Below are 27,840 nucleotides of genomic sequence, written 5' to 3' on the forward strand. Positions count from 1 at the left end.
GGGCCCTCACCCTCCAGCACCAGGGCCCTCACCCTCCAGCTTTTTATACGTACACGTGTGCATCTTTAAAAATGTGTTTTTAGTGTGATTCTCTCTTCAAAGCAGTTTTTTTTAAATGTGTTTTTAGCGTTTTTTTTATTTTTAAATGGCGGCAGTGGCAGGCTGATTCATGATTAAAGACTGAGAACCTGTCTGTGATGTTATCTGGTTGTTCCACACTCCCAGCGGTGTTTCTCCCTTTCTTCATGCAGAGCTGGAAAACTGGGCCCGTGCCTGAAACGGCCTACTGTTGAGTATACAACTTGAGTACACTGGACAAGGAAGTAGGCCAAGTTTACTCTGAATGTGAAATCCCCCGATAATACACTTACTTCTGGACGCACGCACGCGCACACACACACACACACACACCTGAGCTCACCTTACTGCTGTGTGTCACTGTGCTGTAAAGAAACCACACAGCATAGTAACTTTCGAGTACAGGCGTGCGCACACACACTCTCTCTCTCTCTCACGCACACACACTCACACACACACAGGACTCGGTTTGTACTGAAGAAGCTTTATTCCCCCAGGCCTGAGTGCTGGTCACGCGGTTTCTCTTCATCTCTAAGTGGTCTGTACAGAACACAACGCAAAGCCCGGGACCGACACACCTGTGCACCTGCATAGGCCTGGACCACCATGCGGTCAAACGAACCACCACATTACGAGCACAGCACTCGCCGTTAGTGCTGTAAGAGCAGAAGTGATGAACTCAAACTAGACTAGGGCACCGGGCGTAATACATGGTTAACATCTCTACAGGTGAGGACAGCGCTGGGTTTCCAAAGCAAACGACACGACCGCCAGAGCATGGGCTACCTTCTCTGAGAAAGGACAACATGGCGGCGGGAAAACAGAAAAGCCAAAAACACAACACCGGCGTGTCACTTCAGTCCGTTAGGTTTTCTCTCTCTGCAGAAATGCGCGATTCTCAGAGCACACAGACGGCGGCGGACCCTCTGCCCCTCCCTCTTCTCCCTTCGGGAAAAAATAAGAGCGTTTGGGAGGAAAACACGACGGCCGGCAGCCAGGAAGTAAAGTGCAGGCGGGGTAGGGCGGGGCCGTGGGGCGGAGCTACAGCGAGGGGGCGGGGCCGTGTGGAGGGGGGGCGGGGCTTGTTCACTCTCCAGAGCGGCAGCAGGCGCGGAATCCACACTGCAGGTTCTGGCAGCCGCTGGCCGTATCGGCATGGGGACCTGGGGGGCGGGGTTACAAAAGGGGGGGGGGGGGGGGGGGGGGCGCTGCAGTTAGAGTCTCACAATGGCAACATGCACCCCAAACACCAATCACATGCCTGCAAACATACAGCTAACCCCCGCCCCCCCACCACCACAGACAGTGCTCCTCACAATCTCATTCACAAACACAAATATAGAGGCTGCTCAGATTAGCAGTGCAAAATATTGCACTATTACTAATATCCACACACATACAGCTCCATCAATGGCTCAAACTCCACCACCAACACAGGCTTTTAGCCTTAACGCCATTCTACCACACCTAATCAAACATTTAAAATTGCATATCCGTGGGATCTAACCTTCGTAACCATGGTGATTTGAAATGCGACCAAGGCCCACAGCTCTTTACTGCATACCACATAATAGACCACCCACATACACACACACATATATATGTATATAGACACATACACAGGCGCACACACACACAAGTGAATTTAAATGACAGCATAGTTTTTAAATGAGTTTACAAAAAAGGCTTCCATACTGCAGAGGTTAGATACTGAAACACGTCCACCAGCTCATATGCAAACAGAAACGGGTAACAGAGTGTACTTCAGGAACAGTCCTGGTGGCAGGTTATTAATATTCACTTATAACATGCTTTAAAAACACCTGCGATTCCTAAGTAAACAAGGCCTCTAAGCCCTAAGCCCAGGGCCCTGACTCACAGAGCGGGATTAGGGGGTCAGCCCGATAACTGGGCTGAGTAACACCTGGAACAGCCTCAGTCCATGTTCCACATGTGGGAGCGTTCCAGGTTTTACCCAGCTGACTGACTGAGTGACCCAGCTGACTCATTGAGTGACCCAGCAGACTCAGTTACCCAGCAGACTGTTACCCAGCTGACTCACTGAGTGACCCAGCAGAGTCCGTTACCCAGCTGACTGTTACCCAGCTGACTCATTGAGTGACCCAGCAGAGTCAGTAACCCAGATGACTCGCTGAGTGACCCAGCAGACTCAGTTACCCAGCTGACTCACTGTGTGACCCAGCTCTGTGACACAGGCCCTGGGCGTGTACTTACCCCACACCGGGACCAGCCGGTACGAAGCCAGCCGTGAGGCTGGGGAACTACGTGTGTATCTGAGACATACAGCAGTTTCCAAGGGCGGTACGTACCAACACATTCACTTTACAGAGACACATTCACTTTACATAGAGACACATTCACTTTACAGAAACACATTCACTTTACAGAGACACATTCACTTTACAGAGACACATTCACTTCACAGAGACACATTCACTTTACAGAGACACATTCACTTTACAGAGACACATTCACTTTACATAGAGACACATTCACTTTACAGAAACACATTCACTTTACAGAGACACATTCACTTTACAGAGACACATTCACTTCACAGAGACACATTCACTTTACAGAGACACATTCACTTTACAGAGACACATTCACTTCACATAGACACATTCACTTTACATAGACACATTCACTTTACATACCAACACATTCACTTTACATAGAGACACATTCACTTTACATACCAACACATTCACTTCACAGAGACACATTCACTTTACATAGACACATTCACTTTACAGAGACACATTCACTTTACAGAGACACATTCACTTTACATAGACACATTCACTTCAGAGACACATTCACTTTACATAGACACATTCACTTCACAGAGACACATTCACTTTACATAGAGACACATTCACTTCACAGAGACACATTCACTTTACATACCAACACATTCACTTTACAGAGACACATTCACTTTACATACCAACACATTCACTTTACATACCAACACATTCACTTTATATACCAACACATTCAATTTACATATGAGCATATTCACTTATCATACTTTCGTCACACAGCTGTCTCGGGTTGCCATAGGAAACCGTTCCAAACATCCATCCATCCATCCATTATCTATACCCGCTTATCCTGGGCAGGGTCGCGGGGGGTGCTGGAGCCTATCCCAGAATGCATTGGGCGAGAGGCAGGAACATACCCTGGACAGGTTGCCAGTCTATCACAGGGCACACACACCATTCACACACCATTCACTCACTCACTTCCAACCAAAAAAAAAAAGTTTTCCATAGAAATGGGGTGACAAAGTACACCCTCTGGGGGGACATCTGTGTACACGCTGCTCTGGGGGGAGGGTGTGTGTGTGTGTGTGAGAGTGTGTGTGTGAGAGTGTGTGCGTGTGTGTGTGTGTGTGAGTGCGTGTGTGTGTGTGTGTGTGTGCGGGTGCGTGCGTGTGCGTGCGTGTGCAGTACCGTTGATATTGTCGCAGTAGTAGAAGTGTTGGTCATTGAGGGAGGGGCAGGCAGTCACCAGCTCCTGCAGGCCGCACTCTGTGATGAAGAGGCAGCCCGAGAGGTTCAGATGCTCCAGCCTAGGAAGACCACCGCGCTGAGAGAGAGCCCTGAAACACACACACACACACACACACCGTTATAACATACACACAGATGCACAAGTTCCAAATCACCCTCACTTTAGATCAGTTTCCTACCTCACTGCTACAGACAGCATAACCCCACCCACTGCCTTTTACAGCAGAGCTACTGTACAGTACCTTCAATACTAGACTGTTTTTTTTTTGTTTTTGTTTTTTTAAAACAATACAGACCTCTCAAACCTTTCTTCTCTAAAATACTACAGACAATAGTTGTTAGGTAACTCCGTGCCCATCTTAGTCCAAACCATGTCCTTGAAACAGTCCAGTGGAGACACAATACTGAAACCGCACTTGTCATGGTTGTAAATGATCGACTACTGGTGTCAGACTGAAATCTGTATCTATGCCAAGAGCTTCCTAACCTGTGGCAGGACACAATTTGTTCCGCTGAATGGAGAGCAGTCTGATGTCTCAAAGGTGAATTAAGGTGTTCCACAAGGGTCAGTGCTAGGACCACTTCTCTTCTCGATGTATACGCTGCCCCTTGGTAATGTCATCCACAAACAGTGTGGAGTTTCAACGCTATGCGGATGACACACACTGATGCATCTCACTGAAGTCTGCTGAAGCATTTCAGCTCTGGCGGTTACTGGCAAGTACTGCTGACAGAAAGGCCTGGACGACACTCAACTTTCTGATTTTAAACTGGAAATGGAATGGAGGGGGGGCGGGGGAGTAGGCGTGGCCATACGCAGGTGGGCCTTACCTCAGGCCCAGGGGGAAGTGGGCGTGGCCATACGCAGGTGGGCCTTACCTCAGGCCCAGGGGGAAGTGGGCGTGGCCATATGCAGGTGGGCCTTACCTCAGGCCCAGGGGGAAGTGGGTGTGGCCATACGCAGGTGGGCCTTACCTCAGGCCCAGGGGGAAGTGGGTGTGGCCATACGCAGGTGGGCCTTACCTCAGGCCCAGGGGGGAGGGGGGGGGGGGGGGGGGGGGCGTGGCCATACGCAGGTGGGCCTTACCTCAGGCCCAGGGGGAAGTGGGCGTGGCCGTACGCAGGTGGGCCTTACCTCAGGCCCAGGGGGGAGGGGGAAGTGGGCGTGGCCATACGCAGGTGGGCCTTACCTCAGGCCCACGGGGGAGGGGGAAGTGGGCGTGGCCGTACGCAGGTGGGCCTTACCTCAGGCCCAGGGGGGAGTGGGAAGTGGGCGTGGCCATACGCAGGTGGGCCTTACCTCAGGCCCAGGGGGGAGGGGGAAGTGGGCGTGGCCATACGCAGGTGGGCCTTACCTCAGGCCCAGGTCTGTGACTTCAAAGCAGCCCGACAGGCTGAGGAGCCTCAGTCTACGGCAGGATTCCCTCCGGGGGCGGGGCTTCTCCGCCTCCTCTGCCAGTTTAGTCCGAAAGTCGACCTCGCCCCCCGAGGGGGAAACAGTCCTCAGGCCGCTCAGGGCCCCTCCCACACTGCCGTACTGCTGCCAATAGGAGGCCGCGTTAGCACTCAGGCCCCTCCTCCTGCTTCTCTTGCAGCAGCATGCCCCGGGGGTGGGCGGGGCCAGGGGCTCTGAGAGGCCCCGCCTCCCGTCACAGGCCCCGCCCCAGCACCTCCACTCGTCCTCGATGTCGGCCAGCTGAGCGGGGTCCAGCACCCAGATCTGGGCGGGGCCGTGGGCGCGGCCCCCCGGACGCCTGCGGAACACCAGGGCCTGTCGCGCGCCAGGTGCAGCCGGCGCGGAGGCGGGCGGGGCAGCAGGCGGGGCGGTGGGCGGGGCCAAGTCACCCAGGGCCAATGACAGCCTCTTCAGCGTGAGGTCTGTGATCTTCGCACAGCCTGATAAGTCCAGGTGCTCCAGCGTCTGACACGCCCCTAGACACGCCCAGCTGAGAGAGACAGAGAGAGAGAGAGTAAACTACATGTGTAAAATGCCTCAGCATGCAGAGACAGGCCCTTCGCACGCCCCACACCCAACACGTCCCGCTGCATTCAGCGTTGCTCCCAAGGTTGGATAAGACAGATGACAGTAAGGCATGCATTACCTGTCGAAGGCAGAGTCTGTGATGTCGGTCTGGGTGAGGTCCAGGTGGGTCAGGTTGGGACAGAGGCTCAGGATCTGTCTCACCTGGAGCAGAACACAGGGATAGTAAAGCACGTTTAAAAACTCTTCCAGGTGCTGTATCAGTTACACACACTATACAAGCAGCTACACGAGTAAAAGGATGGCATATGCAGCAATATTCATAAAGGCAATGTATATTTAAATGCATTATATAAGGAGCTACGTCACACGTAATCTCCACAAAGGATTGTATAATGGTGTTTCACAGGGTTCTTTGAAGTTACCATTTTGCTGGACAGGGCGACGCTATAGGCCAGGACGATGGATCTGACCGAGGGCCCAACGGCGGGCAGAAGGTTCTGGATGATCCCGTTGAGCACCTTCTTTTCCCTCTGAATGGCGCCAATGGCGGGAGAGTCCTCCAGGGCGCCCTCTGAAAGCAGAGGCCCACACGACGCTCAGCACTGCACCAGCGCACACAGCAGGGCTGATGGGAAGTGTAGGCTCCAGGCCCCGAGGACGGCACTCTTATCTCAATTCTGTTATCACTTATGTTCCCGTATGCGTTTAATGGCGACTAGTAGCGGCAATGATGAGCTCATGTTAACAGTGAGGATGGGAAGCGCATAGCTTTGTTAGCTCATGTTAGCAATGCTGATAGGAAGTGCATAGCTTTACTAGCTCACGTTGGCAATGCTGATAGGATAGACATAGCTTTATTAGCACGTGTTAGCAATGCTAACAGGATAGACATAGCTTTATTAGTTCACGTTTGCAATGCTGATAGGACACATAGCTTTATTAGCTCACGTTTGCAATGCTGATAGGACACATAGCTTTATTAGCTCACGTTAGCAATGCTAACAGGATAGACATAGCTTTATTAGCTCGCGTTTGCAATGCTGATAGGACACAGCTTTATTAGCTCACGTTTGCAATGCTGATAGGACACACAGCTTTATTACCTCATGTTAGCAGTGATGTTCAGGCACTGTTGGTGGTTTTACAGGAATATTACTGGGGTGTCATTAGTGCAGTTTTCGAGGAATTATTGGGATGTTATTGGGGTGTTATTGGGATGTTATTGGGGTGCTACTGGGGTGTTATTGGGGTGCTACTGGGGCATTGTTAGGACACTGTTGGCATTACCAGACTCGTCGATGTCGGCATCCTCGTCCCACTCCTGGTAGGCCCGGCCCTCGTCCTCCCGGCTCTGCACCCACTCAGCATCCGGCTCCTGCTCCTGGTCCTCCGGAGGCCCCCTGCAGTGCTGCCCTGCGCACAGGGACACAGGGGTGGGTTACAGCTCACAGCGCCCTCTGCAGCAGGGAGGGAGCACTGCACTTGCACAAACAAATACACAGGTGCACACTCACACAGACATATACACACACACACACACACACATGCATGCACACGCGCACGCGCGCACACACAGCGATGCTGTTCCTTACCTCTAGCCCAGTGCACTGGGTACAGGTGTTTCCACAGCGACCCAGTCTTTGCTAGGTGAGACCAGGATGTGCACACCTGGCCACAGTGGCACAGGTCCTCTGGGCTCAGGTAACGGAACACCTTCAGCAGGACCTCTGGGGGCAGGATGGGCACAGGCTGCTCGGGGCTGTCATCCAACTCTGCCCAAAAATACAGCAATGAGTCAAACTAACCACCCAAAACAGACTCGCTCATAATGACTCAACGCAACCACCCAACCCGACTCATTAATAATCACTCACTCAAACCAACCACCCAAACCGACTCACTCACAATGACTCAAACTGACTAAAGGCCACTGCTCACCATTGCCTGACTTCTCGTGAGCAGAGTACTTGAAGGCGCGGTGGAGGCCTTCGGCCTGGCTCCACAAGCTCAGGCCCTTTAACACCCCTGAGGTGCTGTCCACAAGGGGGCAGCAGCAGTCCCCAGTACTGTCCCCATGGGGGCACCCACAGCCCACACTGCCCTCGCCATCGGGGCACCTGCAGTGCTGGGCCATCACCGTCTTCTTGATGTCCTTCAGCTCCTCGTAGGTGAAGTACTCCATCAGCATGGGCTGGAACACCTGCCAGACACACCCCAACACCGTTTAGACTCCCGTCAGTTTAAAGTCGTGGGGAATCGTATGTAAGGTGCAAGAACATCATGGGGACGTTATGAGAACATCGTGGGGACATTGTGAGGACATCGTGGGGACGTTATGAAGACATCGTGGGGACATTATGAGGACATCGTGGGGACGTTATGAGGACATTGTGTGAACATTGCGGGGACGTTAGGACATTGTTGGGACATGGTGAGAGTGTAATAGTGTGTACATGCCTCTTCCTCCTCCTTCATGTGGGGCAGGAAGTCCTGAGTGAAGGCCTCCAGCCGCTCCTTCAGCTGCTGCGCGTAGTTCAGCTGCTCACACTCATTCTGGGAAGGGCAGAGAGAAGCCATAATGCACGGGAGTAAACGCACTGTGCCTAACAGGGGCGTAATGCAGGGGGCAGTGAAGAGAGGCACAATGACAGTACAGGCAGCTGCACTCACACACTGCTGCCCTAAGAATCTCTGTGCTACTCACACACTGCTGCCCTAAGAATCTCTGTGCTACTCACACACTGCTGCCCTAAGAATCTCTGTGCTACTCACAGACTGCTGCCCTAAGAATCTCTGTGCTACTGACACACTGCTGCCCTAAGAATCTCTGTGCTACTCACACACTGCTGCCCTAAGAATCTCTGTGCTACTCACACACTACTGCCCTAAGAATCTCTGTGCTACTCACACACTGCTGCCCTAAGAATCTCTGTGCTACTGACACACTGCTGCCCTAAGAATCTCTGCGCTACTCACACACTGCTGCCCTAAGAATCTCTGTGCTACTCACACACTGCTGCCCTAAGAATCTCTGTGCTACTCACACACTGCTGCCCTAAGAATCTCTGTGCTACTGACACACTGCTGCCCTAAGAATCTCTGTGCTACTCACACACTGCTGCCCTAAGAATCTCTGTGCTACTGACACACTGCTGCCCTAAGAATCTCTGTGCTACTCACACACTGCTGCCCTAAGAATCTCTGTGCTACTGACACACTGCTGCCCTAAGAATCTCTGTGCTACTGACACACTGCTGCCCTAAGAATCTCTGTGCTACTCACACACTGCTGCCCTAAGAATCTCTGTGCTACTCACACACTGCTGCCCTAAGAATCTCTGTGCTACTGACACACTGCTGCCCTAAGAATCTCTGTGCTACTCACACACTGCTGCCCTAAGAATCTCTGTGCTACTCACACACTGCTGCCCTAAGAATCTCTGTGCTACGGACACACTGCTGCCCTAAGAATCTCTGCGCTACTGACACACTGCTGCCCTAAGGATCTCTGTGCTACTGACACACTGCCGCCCTAAGAATCTCTGTGCTACTCACACACTGCTGCCCTAAGAATCTCTGTGCTACTGACACACTGCCGCCCTAAGAATCTCTGTGCTACTGACACACTGCTGCCCTAAGAATCTCTGTGCTACTAACACACTGCCGCCCTAAGAATCTCTGTGCTACTGACACACTTACAGCTGAGATAGCAAGGGAGGGAAGGAGAGTGAGAGGGAGGGAAGGAGAGAGAGAGGGAGGGAAGGAGAGTGAGAGGGAGGGAAGGAGAGTGAGAGGGAGGGAAGGAGAGAGAGAGGGAGGGAAGGAGAGAAAGAGGGAGGGAAGGAGAGTGAGAGGGAGGAAGAGATTTTTTTTTTCAGCCACCTTGACGTTGCGGAGGCCCTTGTGGAAGAGGGACAGCATGTCGGACAGCTTGTTGTCGGAGTGCACGTTGTAGACGGTGTTACTGCGCTGCTGCAGCAGGCAGATGATGTAATCATTCTCGATCTGCTCGTGCATCTTAAACTCCGTGAACGTGGCGCACAGCGACTGCAGGAAGGACCGGAAGTCCTGATTGTTGGAGAAGTTCGTTTTCGACAGCTGGGGGAAAAAAAAAAAAAAAATACTTAAATTACAAAAAACACGAAGTCATTTTCTGTCCAAGTCTTTCGCTGGCCGCAGACAAAAGTCAACTGTTCAAACCCTGAACAACCCAGAAGACAATGCTATACTTTTAGCACAGTACACTCAAGTCCAACTGCTACTTAAAGCACTGTATCTTTAACAAAACTGCTATTATCATCTTGTTTACGTACTGACTGCCACCATCAGCAGTGACAGTGAACACTTGTTTTGGTCTCTGTTCTCTTCCCTCTTCCCCACGTTTTTTTTGCGCGCGCTTACGTAAGAACATCTCCCAAAATCACTGAATGTGATGTTCACCCCACCGGTCAGCTTCCCGTCCATTCCCATAGCTCTAACACGCACGCTACATGCAAAAGCTCATAGCACGAATGAGGTGCGTTACCCACGTGATTTACAAACTGTAACAGGCTTTGTCCTGATGCACCCGAGACTGACTTGAACAAGTGTTTTCCATCCCGCGTTCTTATGCTACATTTAGAGATCGACAGTGTTTCAGTTTACAGTAAAATACTGCATTATGAAAGGCACAGCATGCCGGATACAGGCCCTGCGGTTCTCAGATGGAGAGAGGAGAAAGAAACCAGTTCAGCGTGATTATTAGTGTGGCACCTTTTCACTGGGGGGGTAGCCCAGGGCAACAGCACAGCATAATGGTAAGAGAAGTGGGCTTGTGACTCTGAGGTTGCAGGTTTGACTCCTACATGGGGCAATACTGTAGTACCCTTGAACAAGGTGCTCGAATTGCTTCAGTAGAATACCCAGTTGTGTGAATAGATAGTACGTAAAAGAATACAAGCATGTCTAGTTATGAGTGTCTGCTAATTGCCTCAATTTTTTCCATACGACGTGCTCCCAGGCCACCTCAGCGAATGTACTGCCAAATAGCTGCCCTGCATCACTAACGGGCGGGCTGCTCGTTGGTGGTGGACATGGTCACCTTCACTACTTCACCGTTAAACACGGACAGAGAAAGTTGCTATAAGAATAAAATCCACTATTATCATCGCCCATTATTATCGCTCACACCCCCAAACAGACAGAAGACATGCTGAATGCTAAAACAGCGACTAATCCAATCAAGGCTCCAACGGACGTGATGTCACAATCCACGGGGACGGCAGGCCCCGCCCCCCTGCACACCTGCAGTGACAGACACACGCGCAGACCCGAAACACTTCGCCAAGACTGATCCGTGAAGTTAAAAGGAACCGCGTTAGCCTGAATCGAGCCCTTGCACCTTAAAAAAAAAACACACACATTGACGTCTGTAATGTAAAAATTAAAATAAAATTTAAAAAAAGCTTTTTTCACTCTAACAGTGTCGTGGTGGTCCCCCTCGCCGATTTAATAACCAGTAGCTGGATAGCAAGCTAATAAAAACGGCAGGTATGCCGAACTTTACAGAGGCATTGCTTGGTTAACCAAGGAATACGTGCTTTATTTTTCAGTCAAGGGACGTAGCTTAAAACGCCACAAAACAGGAACAAACGTCATTTGTTAGCCAGCTACGCAGCTAACAAACGACAACATGGCAGCGCATTTAATAAAGGCATTTCCATATTGCGTGACCAAAAAAACAAAAATCAGGTGATGTTTTGTCAAACACTACTGCGATTAGATATCGTCTTCTGTCATGCTTGTTGGAAGAGTTAGCAAGCAAGCAAAGCTAATTCTAATTCTTGTTTACATAGTGCCAGATATTCGTCGCTACATAATGTCGGTCAATACACCTGGCTGCCTTTGAGAGGAAACAGCTGGCGGTGGCCGACGAGAACAATTTGCCACCATACATCTGCACTTACATACGACGATGTCAAGTTTTAGCAGACGGTCTCTTACGGCAGAGTGACTTAAAAGCCAATGCCGTCGTTAGCTCACTAATGTCACAGCGACCATAACTCCCATTAGCTAGCTAGTCGCCAGCTATAAAAGCTCAGTCGAAACACTAACGTTAAATAGCGCTATATAAAATGAAAACATAAACGATAGCTAGGCCAAAATACTGTATCATTAGCTAAACCAGGAGACCACGCATACAGTGAATAGCCTGACTGTACCGTAGCCGTATAACGTTATCTAGTTACGTGTTCCAGAAGTTATCCATCTAACGTAGTGTGACGTTAGCACGGTAGCTAGTTAGCATACAGCTTACGCATTTAATAAATGAGTGGTAGCCACCACACTTGTTTTCAAAACACGATATACGTTAACGCTGAATAGTGTTCATAAACAGAGCACACATAGCGCTAGTTAACATTTCATCGTTAACAACCGGGCGGTGCTTTGCGTTTTGTAACGTTAAATTAGTATATCAGTCAATTTATTAGCTAACGACGCGATCCGATATGATCACACTCTTGAAATGTTAGCCAACCTGCATCTCAGGTTGGATATCCACCAACTAGCTAGCTAAGGTGGAAATTAATATCAATGGCGCTAGCCAACGTTCGGATGAAATCAGTTACAGGATGGTAACTTAGCCTCTTTAGGGACCAGCTAATCAGCCAAATTAGTAAATTTGCTTGCGTTTTTTACATAAAATAACAGCACTAGCAGGGAACCCCGAAGTACCGAGGCTATCTGATCTCTGCGTAGTCTATGATGCAGTTGGCTCGATTCAAGCGTTTAGATAACGACGTTTGGAAGCTTGTTTTTCACTCAGCTAATAATGCGCGTGATGCATCACAAAACAAGTTGACCTCACCTTCTCACAATAAAGACCCACTAACTGCTTCATTCGCCAGTGTGGGCCCGTGAAAACATCCACCTCATCGGGAAACGGAGCCATCTTCACTCCATGGAAACACCGAGAGCCGTGTTGCTTACTGCGAGACAGTGGAGTCTAGAGGAAATACGAAGCCTTAACGGAGGCAGCCATGTTTATTCCACTGTCATGTGACCCAACCTACTGGACGTCATGTCATGCTTACGTGACACGTTATGCGTAGCAGTACTGTTTATGATGTCGGGTGTGGGATCGGTGTGTAGGGCATAGGTCAACTCCAGTCCTGGAGGGATGCAGTCTCTACTGGTTTTTGTGATTTCCTTTCAATCAGCAGAGAAGTTAGGCCTTGGAAACATGGTGTGCAGACTCTTTAGCCAATCAATGACTTAAATTAAACACCTAAGTGCTCGAACACATCAAACACTATTGAGTACAGCAGCCGTCCAGGATTTGAGTCTGACATTCTGTAGGGTATCTCGTTTCAGAAAGTTCAGCGCACATTCACATATCATGGCTGGCCACAGGAAAGAGCCATTTTCTCGGACACTCACGAAACATAAGCTTGATGGAAAAGGTCCTCCCCGCAGCAGTCTGTCTCTGCAACATCCTGGTCCGCACCCCCATCTTTGACATGACGCTAGACGGCTCGCCAGCCTCCGCGCTGCTCTTCAGCACCTCGGCAAGGCCCCCCTCCCGCTCAACCCTCCCAAACTTCAGACATGTTTTGATTAAGTTTTACCTTATGTTGTCAAAAGCCTTTTCAAAATCTGCTACAGACATGATCCCAGTTTCTTCTTCCTTTTCTTGGTGTTCAATTGTTTCGAGATGTAGGATATTATCTCTAGTGAAACGCCCCTAAAATATATCCTATAAATTTGCCTGAGACTTACTGCGATACGTCTAGATAAAATACATGTGTCACAACTGAACGCTGTCAGCAATTCTTTAAAAATGTTGGATTTTTATATTGATTTATAGACTTCAATTGGAATGCCATCCGTCACTGGCAATTTATTAGGTTTGAATTTGTTTAATTACGTCGTGTAAATCCTCTGAGATCACACCTTCTCACAGACGCTGTTGATATTCCGAAAGGTTCTGGCTGTGATTGGCAGAAAAGAATACTTCAAGACTACAGGACCAGTTGGAGGGTCAGCCTCCTCCTTATAGGACAGAATGCCTTTGAAATTTAGCGTAGAGTGTTGAAGTCGGCAAAAGTGTAAAATATTTTAGTTACAACGGTCTGATGTGTTTCGTTACTTCCAGATTTGTCTCTGTATTACAACTCATAGTCCATACTTTCTGAATTTACAACCAAGAAAAAGATTAGATATTATTTTACAATCCCCTGCGTATCTCAGTGGTCTCATTTCTTTTACCTATGACGCCATCGTGTCATTTTACAATATAACACTTAAGATCCGGGGAGACTGGAAGGAAGAGCTAGGAATAAATATCCCTGATAAAACTTGAGATGAAGCTTTGAACAGGGTGAATGGGACAACATCGAGTGTTCGTCTGGTTCTTATTCAGTTTAAGGTTCTCCATCGGACTTACTGCAGTAAAGTCAAATTGTCTAAAATACACTCCACTGATGACGATACGTGTGATCGCTGCCACCTGTCTAAGGCAGATCTAAGTCATATGTTTTGGTTTTGTCCTAAATTGAAGGACTTTCGGACTGCTGTATTCAAGATCTCGTCTGAGGCTTTTGAACTAGAGTTTTATATTTATCAATCCCATGTCTTCTCAGATGATGTCACCTTGTTTTTGTACTGGCAGTCTGAATTGGCATTAACTAAATAATGGCTGATGATGTTTTACATTTTTCCGACATAAAAAAAGAATAGTTTCTGTGCTAACCATGAGCAATGTCTCATCTAGCTCCTTTTATGGGAACAGGTCAGTTTTAGAATGTTGCAAACCTTTTGAGTTTTTCAGTCACCAGTTGCAGCTCGACCCATCACAAATCTTTTCACTGAACGAGCCTTTAAAATGAGTGAAACGTAAAACAGGGGAAATGAATACTGGCTGGTCAAAGCTGGTCTCTAGTTGGACAAGTTGGACTGGTTAAATTGGTAGAGTAAACTGGTGGTCAGACTGGTGGACTGACTTACTGTACTTTATAGGCTGGTTTAAGATGGAATATTCAGCTGGGAAGTCTGTAAAATGGTTGAATTAATGAAACCATTTTCAGATGAGTGCATCCATTCTACAGATTTGTGAAACCAATTATAGATTTAACTAGTCCAGCTTGTCCAACTAGAGGCTAGCTTTGATCAGCCACAGACAGGCTACAACGAGTAAAAACAACTGGGCAATAACAAAAAGCAAGCCGCAAGCAGGGACAACTCATGAAACAAGAAACCGTATCGTTATAAAACACAACACACCTTGCGCAACAAGCAGCTCAATTTGCGACGGCAATACAGTTTATGCGACATCATTTTCTAGAGATTTAGCTCTAGAGTCTTGCCACAATAATGCGATGCTGTTCGTCCGTCTTGCGGCCCACCCTGTGCATTCTGGCGAATTGGATATTCTTTGTCACATCGGGGGTAAGTTATTTTCCACGAAGGAACATACTAGGCTAAACGCCAATTCCGTATTTTCCTGATTGTCTTTCGGAATGCCGAAGAATATCATATTCTCGCTTTGATCTTGTTTGTATACACGACTTATTTTAACACTGTTTGTTTTCTTTTGCAACACAATCAAATGCGGCTCTAAGAAAGTTCAAGGTGCCTTTTGTTTCTCTGACTTCTTTCTGCGACTCTTCGATCAGTTGGGACTGGTAGTCAGTTGGAAGAAACTGGAAATATTTTTAACATCTTTGATGTCGGAGTGCAAGATCGGAAGTGGACATACTTAGTGGATGCCTACTCTATGCTATTCCAATTTAAGATATTTTATGAAAATTACAGCGACCAAAAAACGACATATGTATAATATTAAGCAATCACACCTCTGGAGATTCTATGGGGAGGATGAGTAAGATCAATTGCAAATTTCCCCATTTTTGTCCACATTTTACAATCCAGAAGCACTCTGACTCTAACTTGTTTTAAAAAATGTACTTAAAAGTCAGTTTCTTGTTGAACAAATAATTGCTAGAAGTCATAAAGTATCACAACATTTTAATAAATATAACCAGTGAAGGCTGGAATAGGCTAATGTGATTACTGTACCGGAAATTGTGGACATTAATCCGTATTATTATATGATATATTTCTAATGATTAAATTTTCATTGATTCTAATCATGTAATCAAGACACGATGCATGGTTACTTTGTCTTACCTGTGTTATGGTTAACCTTTGTGTCTGTTCTGTTCTTGTCTTTACTGGTCTGTTTTGTATTTTTTAATCACAGTAAAAAACAAAGGAACATATAATTGAAACCTGCCCTCCAAAAACTTCGAGGATTAGTCACTTTTCATACTGCAGACCAGCAGGCGTCTGTTTGGCTGAAGGGTTCACTCAGTAAATACATATAGCAGATCAGCTCTCATTTTTTTACTGAACGTATGTGTTATCAAGACTTATTACAACTGTCTTTTGTGATGAGAATGCTTATAACTACTAATGATTTTACACCTGAAGACAATGACTGCCTGCCCATAGTAAAGCTGGCAAGTGTTTTTTTTTTTGCTACTGTTCTTCAGTATGTGGACACCATGGAAACGCTGGACTTCATTTAGTTATGTGGACATTTTTCCATCTGACCAATGAAAACTTAGTAATAGATAAATATTTTTTAAATGAAATTCCAGTAACACGCCCCCACCCCCGCTTAATTTCTTTAGTCTCCAGAAACGTTAGGTTCCCATTCCCTGTGTAAAACTTCATTTCATATTCTATTACAAAACAAAACCAAAAAAATGTCAAATTTGTAATCCATTATGAGGTCAATATCCAGTTTTTCAGCTTCTTCTGACATCTTGAATGCTAAAAACAGTTACGGATTAATAATTGACTTTTACAGAAATCTTAATTCCTGCTGATAACTGGCATAAATGATTAACTCCTTGGACATGCACTGCATTTGTCTCGTAAGCCCAGAGCTGACTTTATGATACGCAGGTGTCTCAGAAGAGCGAGCTGAGCTGCCATTTTGGAATGATGTCTGGTGGACTCGCAGTTTGCCTTCTCCCGTTGCTGGTTTTCCCTCAGTCGGTCGTCCCACAAGAGAAAGCACTGTGGCAGGGAGAGGGCACGACAGCGGACTTACAGGAAGTGATCCTCGGGAGGTGCTACAACTACATCCGGGTGGTGAACCCCAGCGTTGGGTGAGTCGCAGTGGGAGTTCTTCGTCTCTAGCTGGACGGGCAGACCGTACGAAACCAAGAAACTCTGCAGGCACCGGGTGTGCCACAGCGGCAAGGCCATAAAGCAGCCCTTTCACCTGCGTGACAGTCGCAATGTAAAGCTAGAATGAGAACAACAGATCCCAATTGTTTAAATGTTAGCGGTCCTTTCAAACATCGGCAATCGGCTTGGAGGGCATGTAAAAAAAATGCAGCACACTGAGATTTTGTCCTGCGTGATGTCATAAAAAGTCATTTTCATGTTCCATAGGTTATAAATCCTTACCGGGCGAAGATTCGGTTGTCATGGTTTTACATTTACATTTACATTTCTGGTGAAACACTGAGTGAACACCTCCATCACCTGTCTCACCCTGTTCCCTGCGTTGGGGTTGACTGTGTGTGTGTGCGTGTCTGTGTGTTTGCATGTTTTTATGTGTGTGCGTGCGTGCATGCGTGTGTGTGTATGTGTGTGTGTGTGCGTGTGTGTGTGTGTATGAATGTGTGCATGTGTGTGCATGCATGTGTGTGTGTGTGCATGTGTGCGTGCGTGTGTGTGTGTGTGTGCGTGTCTGTGTGTTTGCATGTTTTTATGTGTGTGCGTGCGTGCGTGCGTGTGTGTATGTGTGTGTGTGTACATGTGTGTGTGTATGCATGTGTGCGTGTGTGTGCATGTGTGTGTGTGTGTGTGTGTGCGTGTGTGTGTGTGTGCATGTGTGTGTGCGTGTGTGTGTGCATGTGTGCGTGTGTGTGTGTGTGTGTGCTGGAGGCAGAGAGAAGAACTGCACGGCCATATGGAACGCCTTCAGGGATGCTTTCATCTACAGAGACCCCTGCAGCGTGACCGATAGAGACTACCAGACCTTCATCTCCCTCTCCCTGCACAGCATCCCCCCTAATAAGGCAAGCTTCACTTGCTGCGTGTGTGTGTGTGTGTGTTTTGTGGTACTCTTCATCTGCACTTTGGCCTGGAGAGCTGCTGTAATGTTGTCTCAGTGCAGGAGAAGTGTTAACTCTGTGCTATACCCTGCGGTACAGTAGGAGTGTTAACTCTCTGCTGCCCCCTGCAGTACAGGAGGAGTGTCAACTCTCCCTGGTGTACCCTGCAGCACAGGAGGAGTGTTAACTCTTTCTGCTGCCCCCTGCAGTATAGGAGGGGTGTTAACTGTCTTATGCCACCTGCAGGCCCTGTTTTGGGAGAAGAACAAGCAGCTGGTGCACAGTTACTCTGACACTGGACGCAGGATGATGCCACTTGGGGAAACTCTGATTGGTTGGCTGGGCGATGACCTCACTTGGTGTGGGAACTCCTCTGGTGAGGGTGAGGATGGATTCAGCTTCGTCATGTCCGGTGGCATGAGCTATAGAGTTCTGTTCATGCAGAGAGCGAAGTCCCTGTCAATGTTTCCCTTCTTTATCTCTTTGATTTCATTACTTAATTGAATTACATGCCGAATAATCAGTAAAACATCAAGTGTTGCAGACTGAGTGAATTCTAGTGTAACATTGCATAATGACCAGTCTACCATTTTTCTATCACTAAAGTGTACCTAGTTGTATTTTGTGTTTGGTTTACCTACAATCTAGATAGTATCCAGCACCGTATCAACCCCCCTCCCCTCACTTTATTCTACTGACAGAACTCAGCCTGAAGAATCTCTTGTAATTTACTTTGTAGCCTCAATCAAATCGCCTCTAAGTCTCTTTTTACTAAGCTTGAAGAGATTTAGCATCTTAAGTCTTTCCTCAAAGCTTGTATCTTTCATAGCAGGAACCAATTTGGTTGCCCATCTTTGAACCTTTTTCAGAGTCCCCAGAAGTGCACGCAGTTCTCTTAAGCAGGGGTCCTCAATGTTATCCAGAAATGGCAGGTGTGGATGCAGGCTTTTGTCCCAACCCGTGCAGTTACACACCTGATTCTGCTAATCAAGGTCCTTAACAAAGACTCCACCGGTTGATTAGTACAATCAGGTGAATAACTGCTTGCTTGGAACAAAAGCCTGCATCCACACCGACCCTTTCTGGATAAGATTGACAACCCTTTGCTCTTAAGTATACTTCCGAATAATGACTTACTCCTGTAACACCTGTCATACCTGTAGCTTCACTTTCTCTTCTGAGGACTCCCTGTCCTTGTGCTCCTCTGGCTCTGTGGCAGGTTTGGACTCTGTGTCCTGCCCCACCACAGCTGAGTGCGAAAACAACCCTGTGGAGTCATTCTGGAGGATTGCGTCTTCCACAGTAAGACCGCTCACACCGTTACATCACAGTGTAATGGCCTCCTCCATCACAGTAAGACCGCTCACACAGTTACATCACAGTGTAATGGCCTCCTCCATCACAGTAAGACCGCTCACACAGTTACATCACAGTGTAATGGCCTCCTCCATCACAGTAAGACCGCTAACACCATTACATCACAGTGTAATGGCCTCCTCCATCACAGTAAGACCGCTCACACAGTTACATCACAGTGTAATGGCCTCCTCCATCACAGTAAGACCGCTAACACCATTACATCACAGTGTAATGGCCTCCTCCATTACAGTAAGACCGCTCACACCCTTACATCACAGTGTAATGGCCTCCTCCATCACAGTAAGACCGCTAACACCATTACATCACAGTGTAATGGCCTCCTCCATTACAGTAAGACTGCTCACACCCTTACATCACAGTGTAATGGCCTCCTCCATCACAGTAAGACCGCTCACACAGTTAGATCACAGTGTAATGGCCTCCTCCATCACAGTAAGCCCGCTCACACCCTTACATCACAGTGTAATGGCCTCCTCCATCACAGTAAAACCGCTAACACCATTACATCACAGTGTAATGGCCTCCTCCATTACAGTAAGACCGCTCACACAGTTACATCACAGTGTAATGGCCTCCTCCATCACAGTAAGACCGCTCACACAGTTACATCACAGTGTAATGGGCGTGTTTATTACAGTAAAACCGCTCACACAGTTACATCACAGTGTAATGGCCTCCTCCATCACAGTAAGACCTCTCACACAGTTACATCACAGTGTAATGGGCGTGTTTATCACAGTAAGATCACAACCACGATAAGTTTTACTGGGTAAAATTTATGAATAAATACATTTTAGTAGTGAAATTAATTAATAAATAAACACAGATAATTGGCTTACATCCTCACCTTGCTCATGCTGCTGCCACTGTTTGTGTTGTTCTGTGTGAAATTGTGTTGCAGTGCACTAACCTGTCCTCAGGTGTAATTTTGTGTTTCTGTGTGAAATTGTGTTGCAGTACGCTAACCTGTCCTCAGGTGTGATCCAGGTGATGCTGAACGGCTCGGTCAGTGATGGAACTTTCCCAGAGAACAGGTATGTGCTTTCAGCCACTCTATTTTATGCCAAGTTAGATTAATTTTTTCTTGCTTATGTTATGCTATGCTGTGCTACACTATGCTATGCTACAATGTGTTATGCTATGCTGTGCTACACTATGCTATGCTATATTATGCTATGCTACAATGTGTTATGCTGTGCTGTGCTATACTATTCCATGCCATGCTAAGCTTTACTATGCTGTGCTACGCTACACTACGCTATGCTAAGCTATACTACGCTATGCTACACTGTGCTATCCTAAGCTATTCTGTGCTATACTATGCTCCGCTATGCTTTGCTATGCGAACCAATTCTATGCTGTGCTATTCTATGCCACGGTATGCTGTGCTACAATTTAATTTGCTATACTATGCTTTGCTGTGCTATGCTAAGCTATGATGTGCTATGATTTTCTGTATGTACAGAAAAAAGATCCTCTCCACTCAGGAATATCAGTGCTTTTTTCCCCAGGTCTCTGTTTGCTGTTTAACCAGAAAAAAACATCACATGCAAAGCTATTCAGCAGGAAGTGGTGTGAAAGCAGCTGCTCACACAGCTGTGTACACAGAACCAACCTTTCATTTCACCTTCCTATCCACAGCTTTTTTGCTAATTATGAGCTCCCATATTTAAGAAAAGATAAAGTTTCCAAAGTACAGATCTGGATAATGGATGACATTGAAGGTCCTGATGTGTAAGTATAACCTGTTATTGTAATTATGTGCAATGAAATTTTTATTAGCCATTACGAGTACAAAATCTTGTAACTGGGCTTGTAACCGAAAGGTCATAGGTTCGATTCCTGGGTAGGACACTGCCGTTGTACCCTTGAGCAAGGTATTTACCCTGAATTGTTTCAGTACATATCCAGCTGTATAAATAGATACAATGTAAAATGCTATATAAAAGTTGTATAAGTTGCTCTGGATAAGAGAGTCTGCTAAATGCCTATAATGCAATGTAATGTTTCCATTTAAAAGAGTTAGACTATTCTTGCAGGATTATTTCTGCGTGGATTCCCTACATGTCCTGTAGGGGGCGCCATTTAACCATATTGTCAGACTGGTCCACTGTAAACCTCCTTTATTTGTTCTCTGAATAGAGTGGCGATGTTAAGAGTGTTTAAATGCTCATTAGACAGAGCTGAGCTCAGCCCCGCCTCCTCTCGTTCTCTACGACAGTGAGTCCTGTGGTACTAAAAGTGTGGCCGTCCTGCAACAGATCCTGGAACAGAAGGGATTTGAGTACACCTGCGCTGATAATTACAGGTAAAGATCCTGAAGGGAGAGAGATTTTACACACACCTCCGATTGCAGATACAGCAAGACTCTGAGGGTTACACTTATGTTTTGTGTTTTTATGAAAATAAATGAGAATATTGCAGCATGTGTGTATGTGTGTGCATATGTGTTTCTCAAAGCCAGTCAGAATACTTCATTGTGTGTGTTTGTGTCTCCAGGCCAGTGAGAATACTGCTGTGTGTGTGTGTGTGTGTGCGTGTGTGTGTATCTCCAGGCTAGTGTGAATACTTCAGTGTGTGTGTGTGTGTGTATCTCCAGGCCAGTGAGAATACTGAAGTGTGTGTGTGTGTGTGTGTGTGTGTATCTCCAGGCCAGTGCGAATACTGAAGTGTGTGTGTATTTGTGTCTCCAGGTCCGTGAGAACACTTCAGTGTGTGGACAGCCCCAGCCACCCAGCCTGTCTCTGTTCCAGCTCTGCCTCCACTCCAAACCTCTCTCCGCACCACCTGGTTATTCTGCTCTTTTTCACTTTTCAGTGGACTGCTGTTGACTGAATATTATCAGTCATTTTCTACTCAAATCTAATATCTGGTTGTCCATCCTGGAGCATAATCTGTGAGACCCTTTGGCATGGTCCGCATGGTTGATGGGAAATCTGTGGAGATTTGTGTTTATATTTTTTAATAGATTATCTACATTGACTTCCCTGAGCTCCAGTAACATGTAAACTGTTTACAGCAGTGGTTATGGATATTATCATTGTAATGATGGCAGTTGCACCATAGCGAAGGCACTAGGATCAGAAATCATCTTCTCTAAACATGTTCACTATGAGGGGAGCCGTGGCTCCTGTGAGTAAAACTCAGCGCTGAAAGTAAAACTCTTAGATGAAGATAAATTTGAGTAATTATCACAAATTTGAAATATACGAGCTACGTTTTATAGCCGATGAAATATAATATTATCATGTGATTCATATCAGATTGTGTACCATGGAGCATATAATGAATGAACATATTAATAACTCTACTGCATGTATATTCTACTGTAATATCTTGGTGACAGCACAAAAATTATTTTTCAAGTATATTCATTCTTATATTGTCCTGTCCTTGTTCAAGGCTGATGTAGCCAGTAAATAAACAGCTTTTTGTGACTGCGTCTGTTCTTGTGTTGATTCTGATAATCAGCGCAGTTCTGACTGTCCTCCTGTTTCCCACAAGTCCCTGCGCCAGTACCTCACACTCTTCTGCATTCTATGTTCCAAGGCTTCCTCTGCTTGTCTTCTTTTTGTTCCTCCTGGTGCTTAGTGCTTACACCATGGAATAAACTTAAAAAGTCAAACATGTTGATGAGTACAAGTAATTTCTTTCACAAATATTAAACAACGTTCAAAATGCCAAAGGTCTCCCCAAAAAGATGCTACATGTAGTTCAACATTTGATGCCAACAATCATGGTGTTGTTTTTGATTGGTTGAGACATTGGGTGGGAATCCCAGGGTCTTCATGATTTTCATATAGGAAATTCTTGTGTCTATTAAGGATCATGCCTACTCTCAGTCAATGATTAAGTGTGGTGTGCCTCAAGGTTAAAGTTAGGGACCAATTTTATTTTCATTATATAAACTTCCTCTCAGCCACATCATTCATCAGCATGGAATCTCTTACCACTGCAATGCTCACAATACCCAGCTATATATCTCAGTGAATCCAAATGACCTGAGTAGATTGGCCACAGTTCAAGACTGTCTTTCAGATATTAAAAAGTTGATGTCAAAAAATGTCCTTCAGCTGAACACTGACAGAACACAAATCCTTGATATTGGCCCTCAGCAAACCAGCTGAACCCAGTCTGTGCTTTTCCTTCATGCCTGTGTAAAGCAGTTTGTGATTCTGTTTTTGAAAAGGGCTGTACAAATAATAATAATAATAATAATGACTATTATTATTATTGTTATTATTATTGATAAGTATATAAGAGTATAAAGGTGCACACACACACAGTCACACATACAATCCCTCTCTCTCTCCCTCTCTCTCTCACACACACACACACTGCTGGAAATCCAGTGAATTGTCAAGTGGAAATTAAGACAAAAAAAAAAACAGTTGCAATCATGAAAAGCTGTTTAATTATTGGCTACAACAAAGCATTCCGAATTATTTACTTAACATTTACTTTTATATGGTCTTAAAAATATTGAAGTGTATTTAATTGATTGTATGCTCATGCTTAGATGCAAATTAATTGCAGCATTTAAAGAAACATTTTCCCAGTTTGCCGAACGTTTTGCAAGCGGTGCGCGGTGCGTTATTGTTTCCGCCATCCCACAGCTCTACTTTAATTTCTCCGGTTGCCATGGGACACATGGTTCCTCTCAAGGTGAAGTTTCCAAGTTGGAAGCTGATTTCTGAACCAGACGCCTTCGCCCGTTTGAAAGTTCCTTCCTCATTATACATGTGATTATACAGAGCATAATCACACGCTTTAGCAGTTTCAAACAAACCCACAGCAAAGCAGTTCTCATAGAGCCTGTAATCGAAAGGAACTGAGAACATGATGGCCAGACGCTTGACTGCCTTCGTCTTCCAGTCTGCAGTGATGTCATAGGTCAGGACCCCAACAGCACCACATGCCGTTCCCTTCGTGTGTCCAAAAGCGCATACCGCTGTGACTTTGCCCGCCACTGTGGGATGTGGGGGGTCATAGCAGTATCCACTGTAGGTATAAACCCTAAGAAAATACAATTGATGTTAAATCTTGAACATGAATAATTAAGGACAAGCTAAAATATCTTGCCATGCAACTCGCAATGCAACTCAAAATGCACCCTCATCTGACAACCAGCTGAAGAGAGAGAGAGAGTTCCTGCAGTAAGGGAGACATTCTTACTAAACAAAATCCAAAAATAACCTGCCCACAAACATTGATTGTTCTTGTCATAATGGTGCAGGACGAGGGTAAAATATATTAGATGGACTGCAGCCCTACAGAAAACGACCTGAACACACTTTTCCCTCAATGCTATTTTTGATGACAGAGGCCTTTGAGTCTTTTATCAATTATAATGAACTCACTGTGGATTTGTCAGGATGTTTTTTTCGCTACGGTTGGACAGGTGAATGGAGACGCTTCTCATGGCTGCGGTGAAAGATTCCTGAGCGATGTCATTCAACAGAGACATGGCTGTTTCTGCTACTTTTTCCGCCATGGCTGAGGTCCGGAGAGCAGAGGATTCTGAGGCAGTGCACGACCGCTGACAATGTCTGCAACAACAAGAGAAATACCTGACTACTAGAATCAATGCATCATGACACCTGTGTTGGAGAGGGAATTCTATTGAACCCAAGGATTACAGATCCCTTAGCTTGCCTCACATCTCTTGTAAAATTTACATGATGTTTTTAATGTATTTATCGATGAGTATCATTTTTCACTTGCTGTTGAATCCGGGAGGATGGACATCCTGCTGCAATTGATAGTAGATTAGAAGCTAGCAAGCTTGCATGCTAACAAATACTTTCATACTGTACATTTCGATACTTGGAAAAAGTGGAGATATCAGCTAATTACAAAGCACATAATAAAATATAAAATTTGATAGTCAGTTGTGCTCTAAATAAAGGAACTAAAATCATTCCAAGGAAAGTCGGGTTTACCTTAAATTCCCAGTCCAATGTGAATAAGAAGTGAAAAAATCTGTGACAAACAGGCGACAAAAGCTAACAGGAAGGAGGCGAGGGTCCAGCAGACTACACATGACTGAAGACATCTTAGCAACCCACACACAACCTCCTTACAGAAACAAACACCTGTGAACTCTACAATGACAACTTAGGCAGTCAGTAATACTTTATGTACTTCATCTTTGGGGCCCATGTCCTACAGGGAGGCATGCAGCAAATAGTAATTGCAATAAAATAAAAACTAGTGTGGCCCAACATATTCAGCTACCTTTCAAATCAGCTTAACAATTTATTTTTCTACAGTTCAACAACTTATTTTTCCACAATATGAGGTATTAAAACACACGCTTTGCACGTAGAACTAAAACACACACTCTGCACTTAGAACTAAAACACATGCTCTGCGTGTAGTACTAAAACACACGCTCTGCCTGTAGTACTAAAACACACTCTGCGTGTAGTACTAAAACACACGCTCCGTGAGTAGTACTTCTTCATATATAAAAAAATCCCCCAGAGATGAGATGGTTGAAAACAAGACATTTTAAAATAGGTCAGCATAGATAGATAAACCACAGATGTTCCGCTTATTCTTATTCTGTTCTCCATTTTCTCCTCTCTCCTCAGCACTCCTTCCCCACCTCAGTCCTCCCTCGCTGCAGATGATTTTGCAGTTTTCTTCGATGAGAAAATTGCAGACATCCGCAGCTCCTTCACATCCACCACCACCCTTCCCCACTCCCCCATCTCTGTTCCCTCCCCTTGTTTCTCCACTTTCTCTCCCCTCACTGACTCTGATGTTTCCCAGCTCCTACTCTCCCACCACCCTACCACCTGTGCTCTTGACCCCATCCCTTCCTCTCTCCTTCAGACTATCACACCTGACATCTCCTTACAGAAACAAACACCTGCGAACTCTACAATGACAACTTAGGCAGTCAGTAATACTTTATGTACTTCATCTTTGGGGCCCATGTCCTACAGGGAGGCATGCAGCAAATAGTAATTGCAATAAAATAAAAACTAGTGTGGCCCAACATATTCAGCTACCTTTCAAATCAGCTTAACAATTTATTTTTCTACAGTACAACAACTTATTTTTCCACAATATGAGGTATTAAAACACACGCTTTGCACGTAGTACTAAAACACACGCTCTGCACGTAGTACTAAAACACATGCTCTGCGCGTAGTACTAAAACACATGCTCTGCACGTAGTACTAAAACACATGCTCTGCACGTAGTACTAAAACACACGCTCTGCACGTAGTACTAAAACACACGCTCTGCACTTAGAACTAAAACACACGCTCTGCGTGTAGTACTAAAACACACGCTCTGCACTTAGAACTAAAACACACACTCTGCGTGTAGTACTAAAACACATGCTCTGCGTGTAGTACTAAAACACACGCTCTGTGTGTAGTACTAAAACACACGCTCTGCACTTAGAACTAAAACACACGCTCTGCGTGTAGTACTAAAACACATGTTCTGCATGTAGTACTAAAACACACGCTCTGTGTGTAGTACTAAAACACACGCTCTGCACTTAGAACTAAAACACATGCTCTGCGTGTAGTACTAAAACACATGTTCTGCATGTAGTACTAAAACACACGCTCTGCGTGTAGTACTAAAACACACGCTCTGCACTTAGAACTAAAACACACGCTCTGTGTGTAGTACTAAAACACACGCTCTGTGTGTAGTACTAAAACACACGCTCTGCGTGTAGTACTAAAACACACGCTCTGCATGTAGTACTAAAACACACGCTCTGCGTGTAGTACTAAAACACACGCTCTGCACTTAGAACTAAAACACACGCTCTGTGTGTAGTACTAAAACACACGCTCTGCACTTAGAACTAAAACACACGCTCTGTGTGTAGTACTAAAACACACGCTCTGTGTGTAGTACTAAAACACACGCTCTGCACTTAGAACTAAAACACACGCTCTGTGTGTAGTACTAAAACACACGCTCTGTGTGTAGTACTAAAACACACGCTCTGCACATAGTACTAAAACACACGCTCTGCACGTAGTACTAAAACACACACTCTGCACGTAGTACTAAAACACACGCTCTGTGTGTAGTACTAAAACACACTCTCTGCACGTAGTACTAAAACACACGCTCTGCACTTAGAACTAAAACACACGCACTGTGTGTAGTACTAAAACACACGCTCTGCACTTAGAACTAAAACACATGCTCTGTGTGTAGTACTAAAACACACGCTCTGCACTTAGAACTAAAACACACGCTCTGCGTGTAGTACTAAAACACACGCTCTGCACGTAGTACTAAAACACACGTTCAGCATGTAGTACTAAAACACACGCTCTGCGTGTAGTACTAAAACACACGCTCTGCACGTAGTACTAAAACACACGTTCAGCATGTAGTACTAAAACACACGCTCTGCGTGTAGTACTAAAACACACGCTCTGCACGTAGTACTAAAACACACGTTCAGCATGTAGTACTAAAACACACGCTCTGCGTGTAGTACTAAAACACACGCTCTGCACGTAGTACTAAAACACACGTTCAGCATGTAGTACTAAAACACACGCTCTGTGTGTAGTACTAAAACACACGCTCTGCACTTAGAACTAAAACACACGCTCTGTGTGTAGTACTAAAACACACGCTCTGCACTTAGAACTAAAACACACGCTCTGCGTGTAGTACTAAAACACACGCTCTGCACGTAGTACTAAAACACACGTTCAGCATGTAGTACTAAAACACATGCTCTGCGTGTA

General features: G+C 45.9%; 4 protein-coding genes across 10 annotated transcripts in view; 2 read left to right on the plus strand and 2 right to left on the minus strand.

Annotated features, from left to right (window-relative positions):
- LOC118225953 (tripartite motif-containing protein 16-like) overlaps positions 1-27,840 on the plus strand; it is a 972,804-nt gene that overhangs the window by 517,405 nt on the left and 427,559 nt on the right. The gene's annotated exons all lie outside the window — the stretch shown is intronic.
- The window catches only part of LOC118225964 (tripartite motif-containing protein 16-like), an 890,716-nt gene that overhangs the window by 64,417 nt on the left and 798,459 nt on the right, over positions 1-27,840 (minus strand). The window lies entirely within an intron of this gene.
- On the minus strand, positions 543-12,630 carry fbxl5 (F-box and leucine-rich repeat protein 5). The gene is made up of 11 exons (XM_035415097.1): positions 12,448-12,630; positions 9,483-9,698; positions 8,059-8,154; positions 7,540-7,801; positions 7,194-7,373; positions 6,889-7,014; positions 6,024-6,172; positions 5,720-5,802; positions 4,973-5,563; positions 3,558-3,706; positions 543-1,241 (listed from the first exon to the last, which is right to left on the minus strand). Exons 1-11 carry the CDS (start codon positions 12,529-12,531, stop codon positions 1,165-1,167), a joined length of 2,013 nt encoding a protein of 670 aa, XP_035270988.1. The 5' UTR covers positions 12,532-12,630; the 3' UTR covers positions 543-1,164.
- LOC118226015 (ADP-ribosyl cyclase/cyclic ADP-ribose hydrolase 2-like) lies at positions 14,724-22,570 on the plus strand. 7 transcript variants are annotated; one of them, XM_035415250.1, is made up of 10 exons: positions 14,732-15,026; positions 16,551-16,756; positions 17,548-17,677; positions 17,960-18,095; positions 18,933-19,015; positions 20,051-20,127; positions 20,735-20,827; positions 21,315-21,401; positions 21,745-21,756; positions 21,799-22,570. In XM_035415250.1, the coding sequence occupies exons 1-10, from the start codon at positions 14,952-14,954 to the stop codon at positions 21,926-21,928; spliced, it is 1,029 nt and encodes a 342-aa protein (XP_035271141.1). In that variant the 5' UTR covers positions 14,732-14,951; the 3' UTR covers positions 21,929-22,570. The 7 variants fall into 7 exon arrangements, 5 of the variants coding, with proteins under 5 accessions (XP_035271144.1, XP_035271141.1, XP_035271143.1 ...); XM_035415253.1 differs by lacking the exon at positions 20,735-20,827 and having other exon boundaries at positions 14,724-15,026; XR_004764934.1 differs by lacking the exon at positions 21,745-21,756 and having other exon boundaries at positions 14,731-15,026; positions 21,236-21,401; positions 21,787-21,828.

This window comes from Anguilla anguilla, chromosome 4 (assembly GCF_013347855.1).
Source record: "Anguilla anguilla isolate fAngAng1 chromosome 4, fAngAng1.pri, whole genome shotgun sequence".
Lineage (NCBI taxonomy): Eukaryota > Metazoa > Chordata > Actinopteri > Anguilliformes > Anguillidae > Anguilla > Anguilla anguilla.

Bases quoted from the DNA above. Each gene is read 5' to 3' on its own strand.
- fbxl5 (XM_035415097.1), bottom strand. From the start codon at position 12,531: ATGGCTCCGTTTCCCGATGAGGTGGATGTTTTCACGGGCCCACACTGG. The intron at 6,173-6,888 runs GTAATGCCAACA...CTCTGCTTTCAG, and splicing joins TGCCGACATCGACGAGTCTG to AGGGCGCCCTGGAGGACTCT. The intron at 5,564-5,719 runs GTAATGCATGCC...TGTCTCTCTCAG, and splicing joins ACAGACTCTGCCTTCGACAG to CTGGGCGTGTCTAGGGGCGT.
- LOC118226015 (XM_035415250.1), top strand. From the start codon at position 14,952: ATGCGATGCTGTTCGTCCGTCTTGCGGCCCACCCTGTGCATTCTGGCG. The intron at 19,016-20,050 runs GTAAGACCGCTC...ATTGTGTTGCAG, and splicing joins GGAGGATTGCGTCTTCCACA to TACGCTAACCTGTCCTCAGG. The intron at 20,828-21,314 runs GTAAGTATAACC...TCTCTACGACAG, and splicing joins GACATTGAAGGTCCTGATGT to TGAGTCCTGTGGTACTAAAA.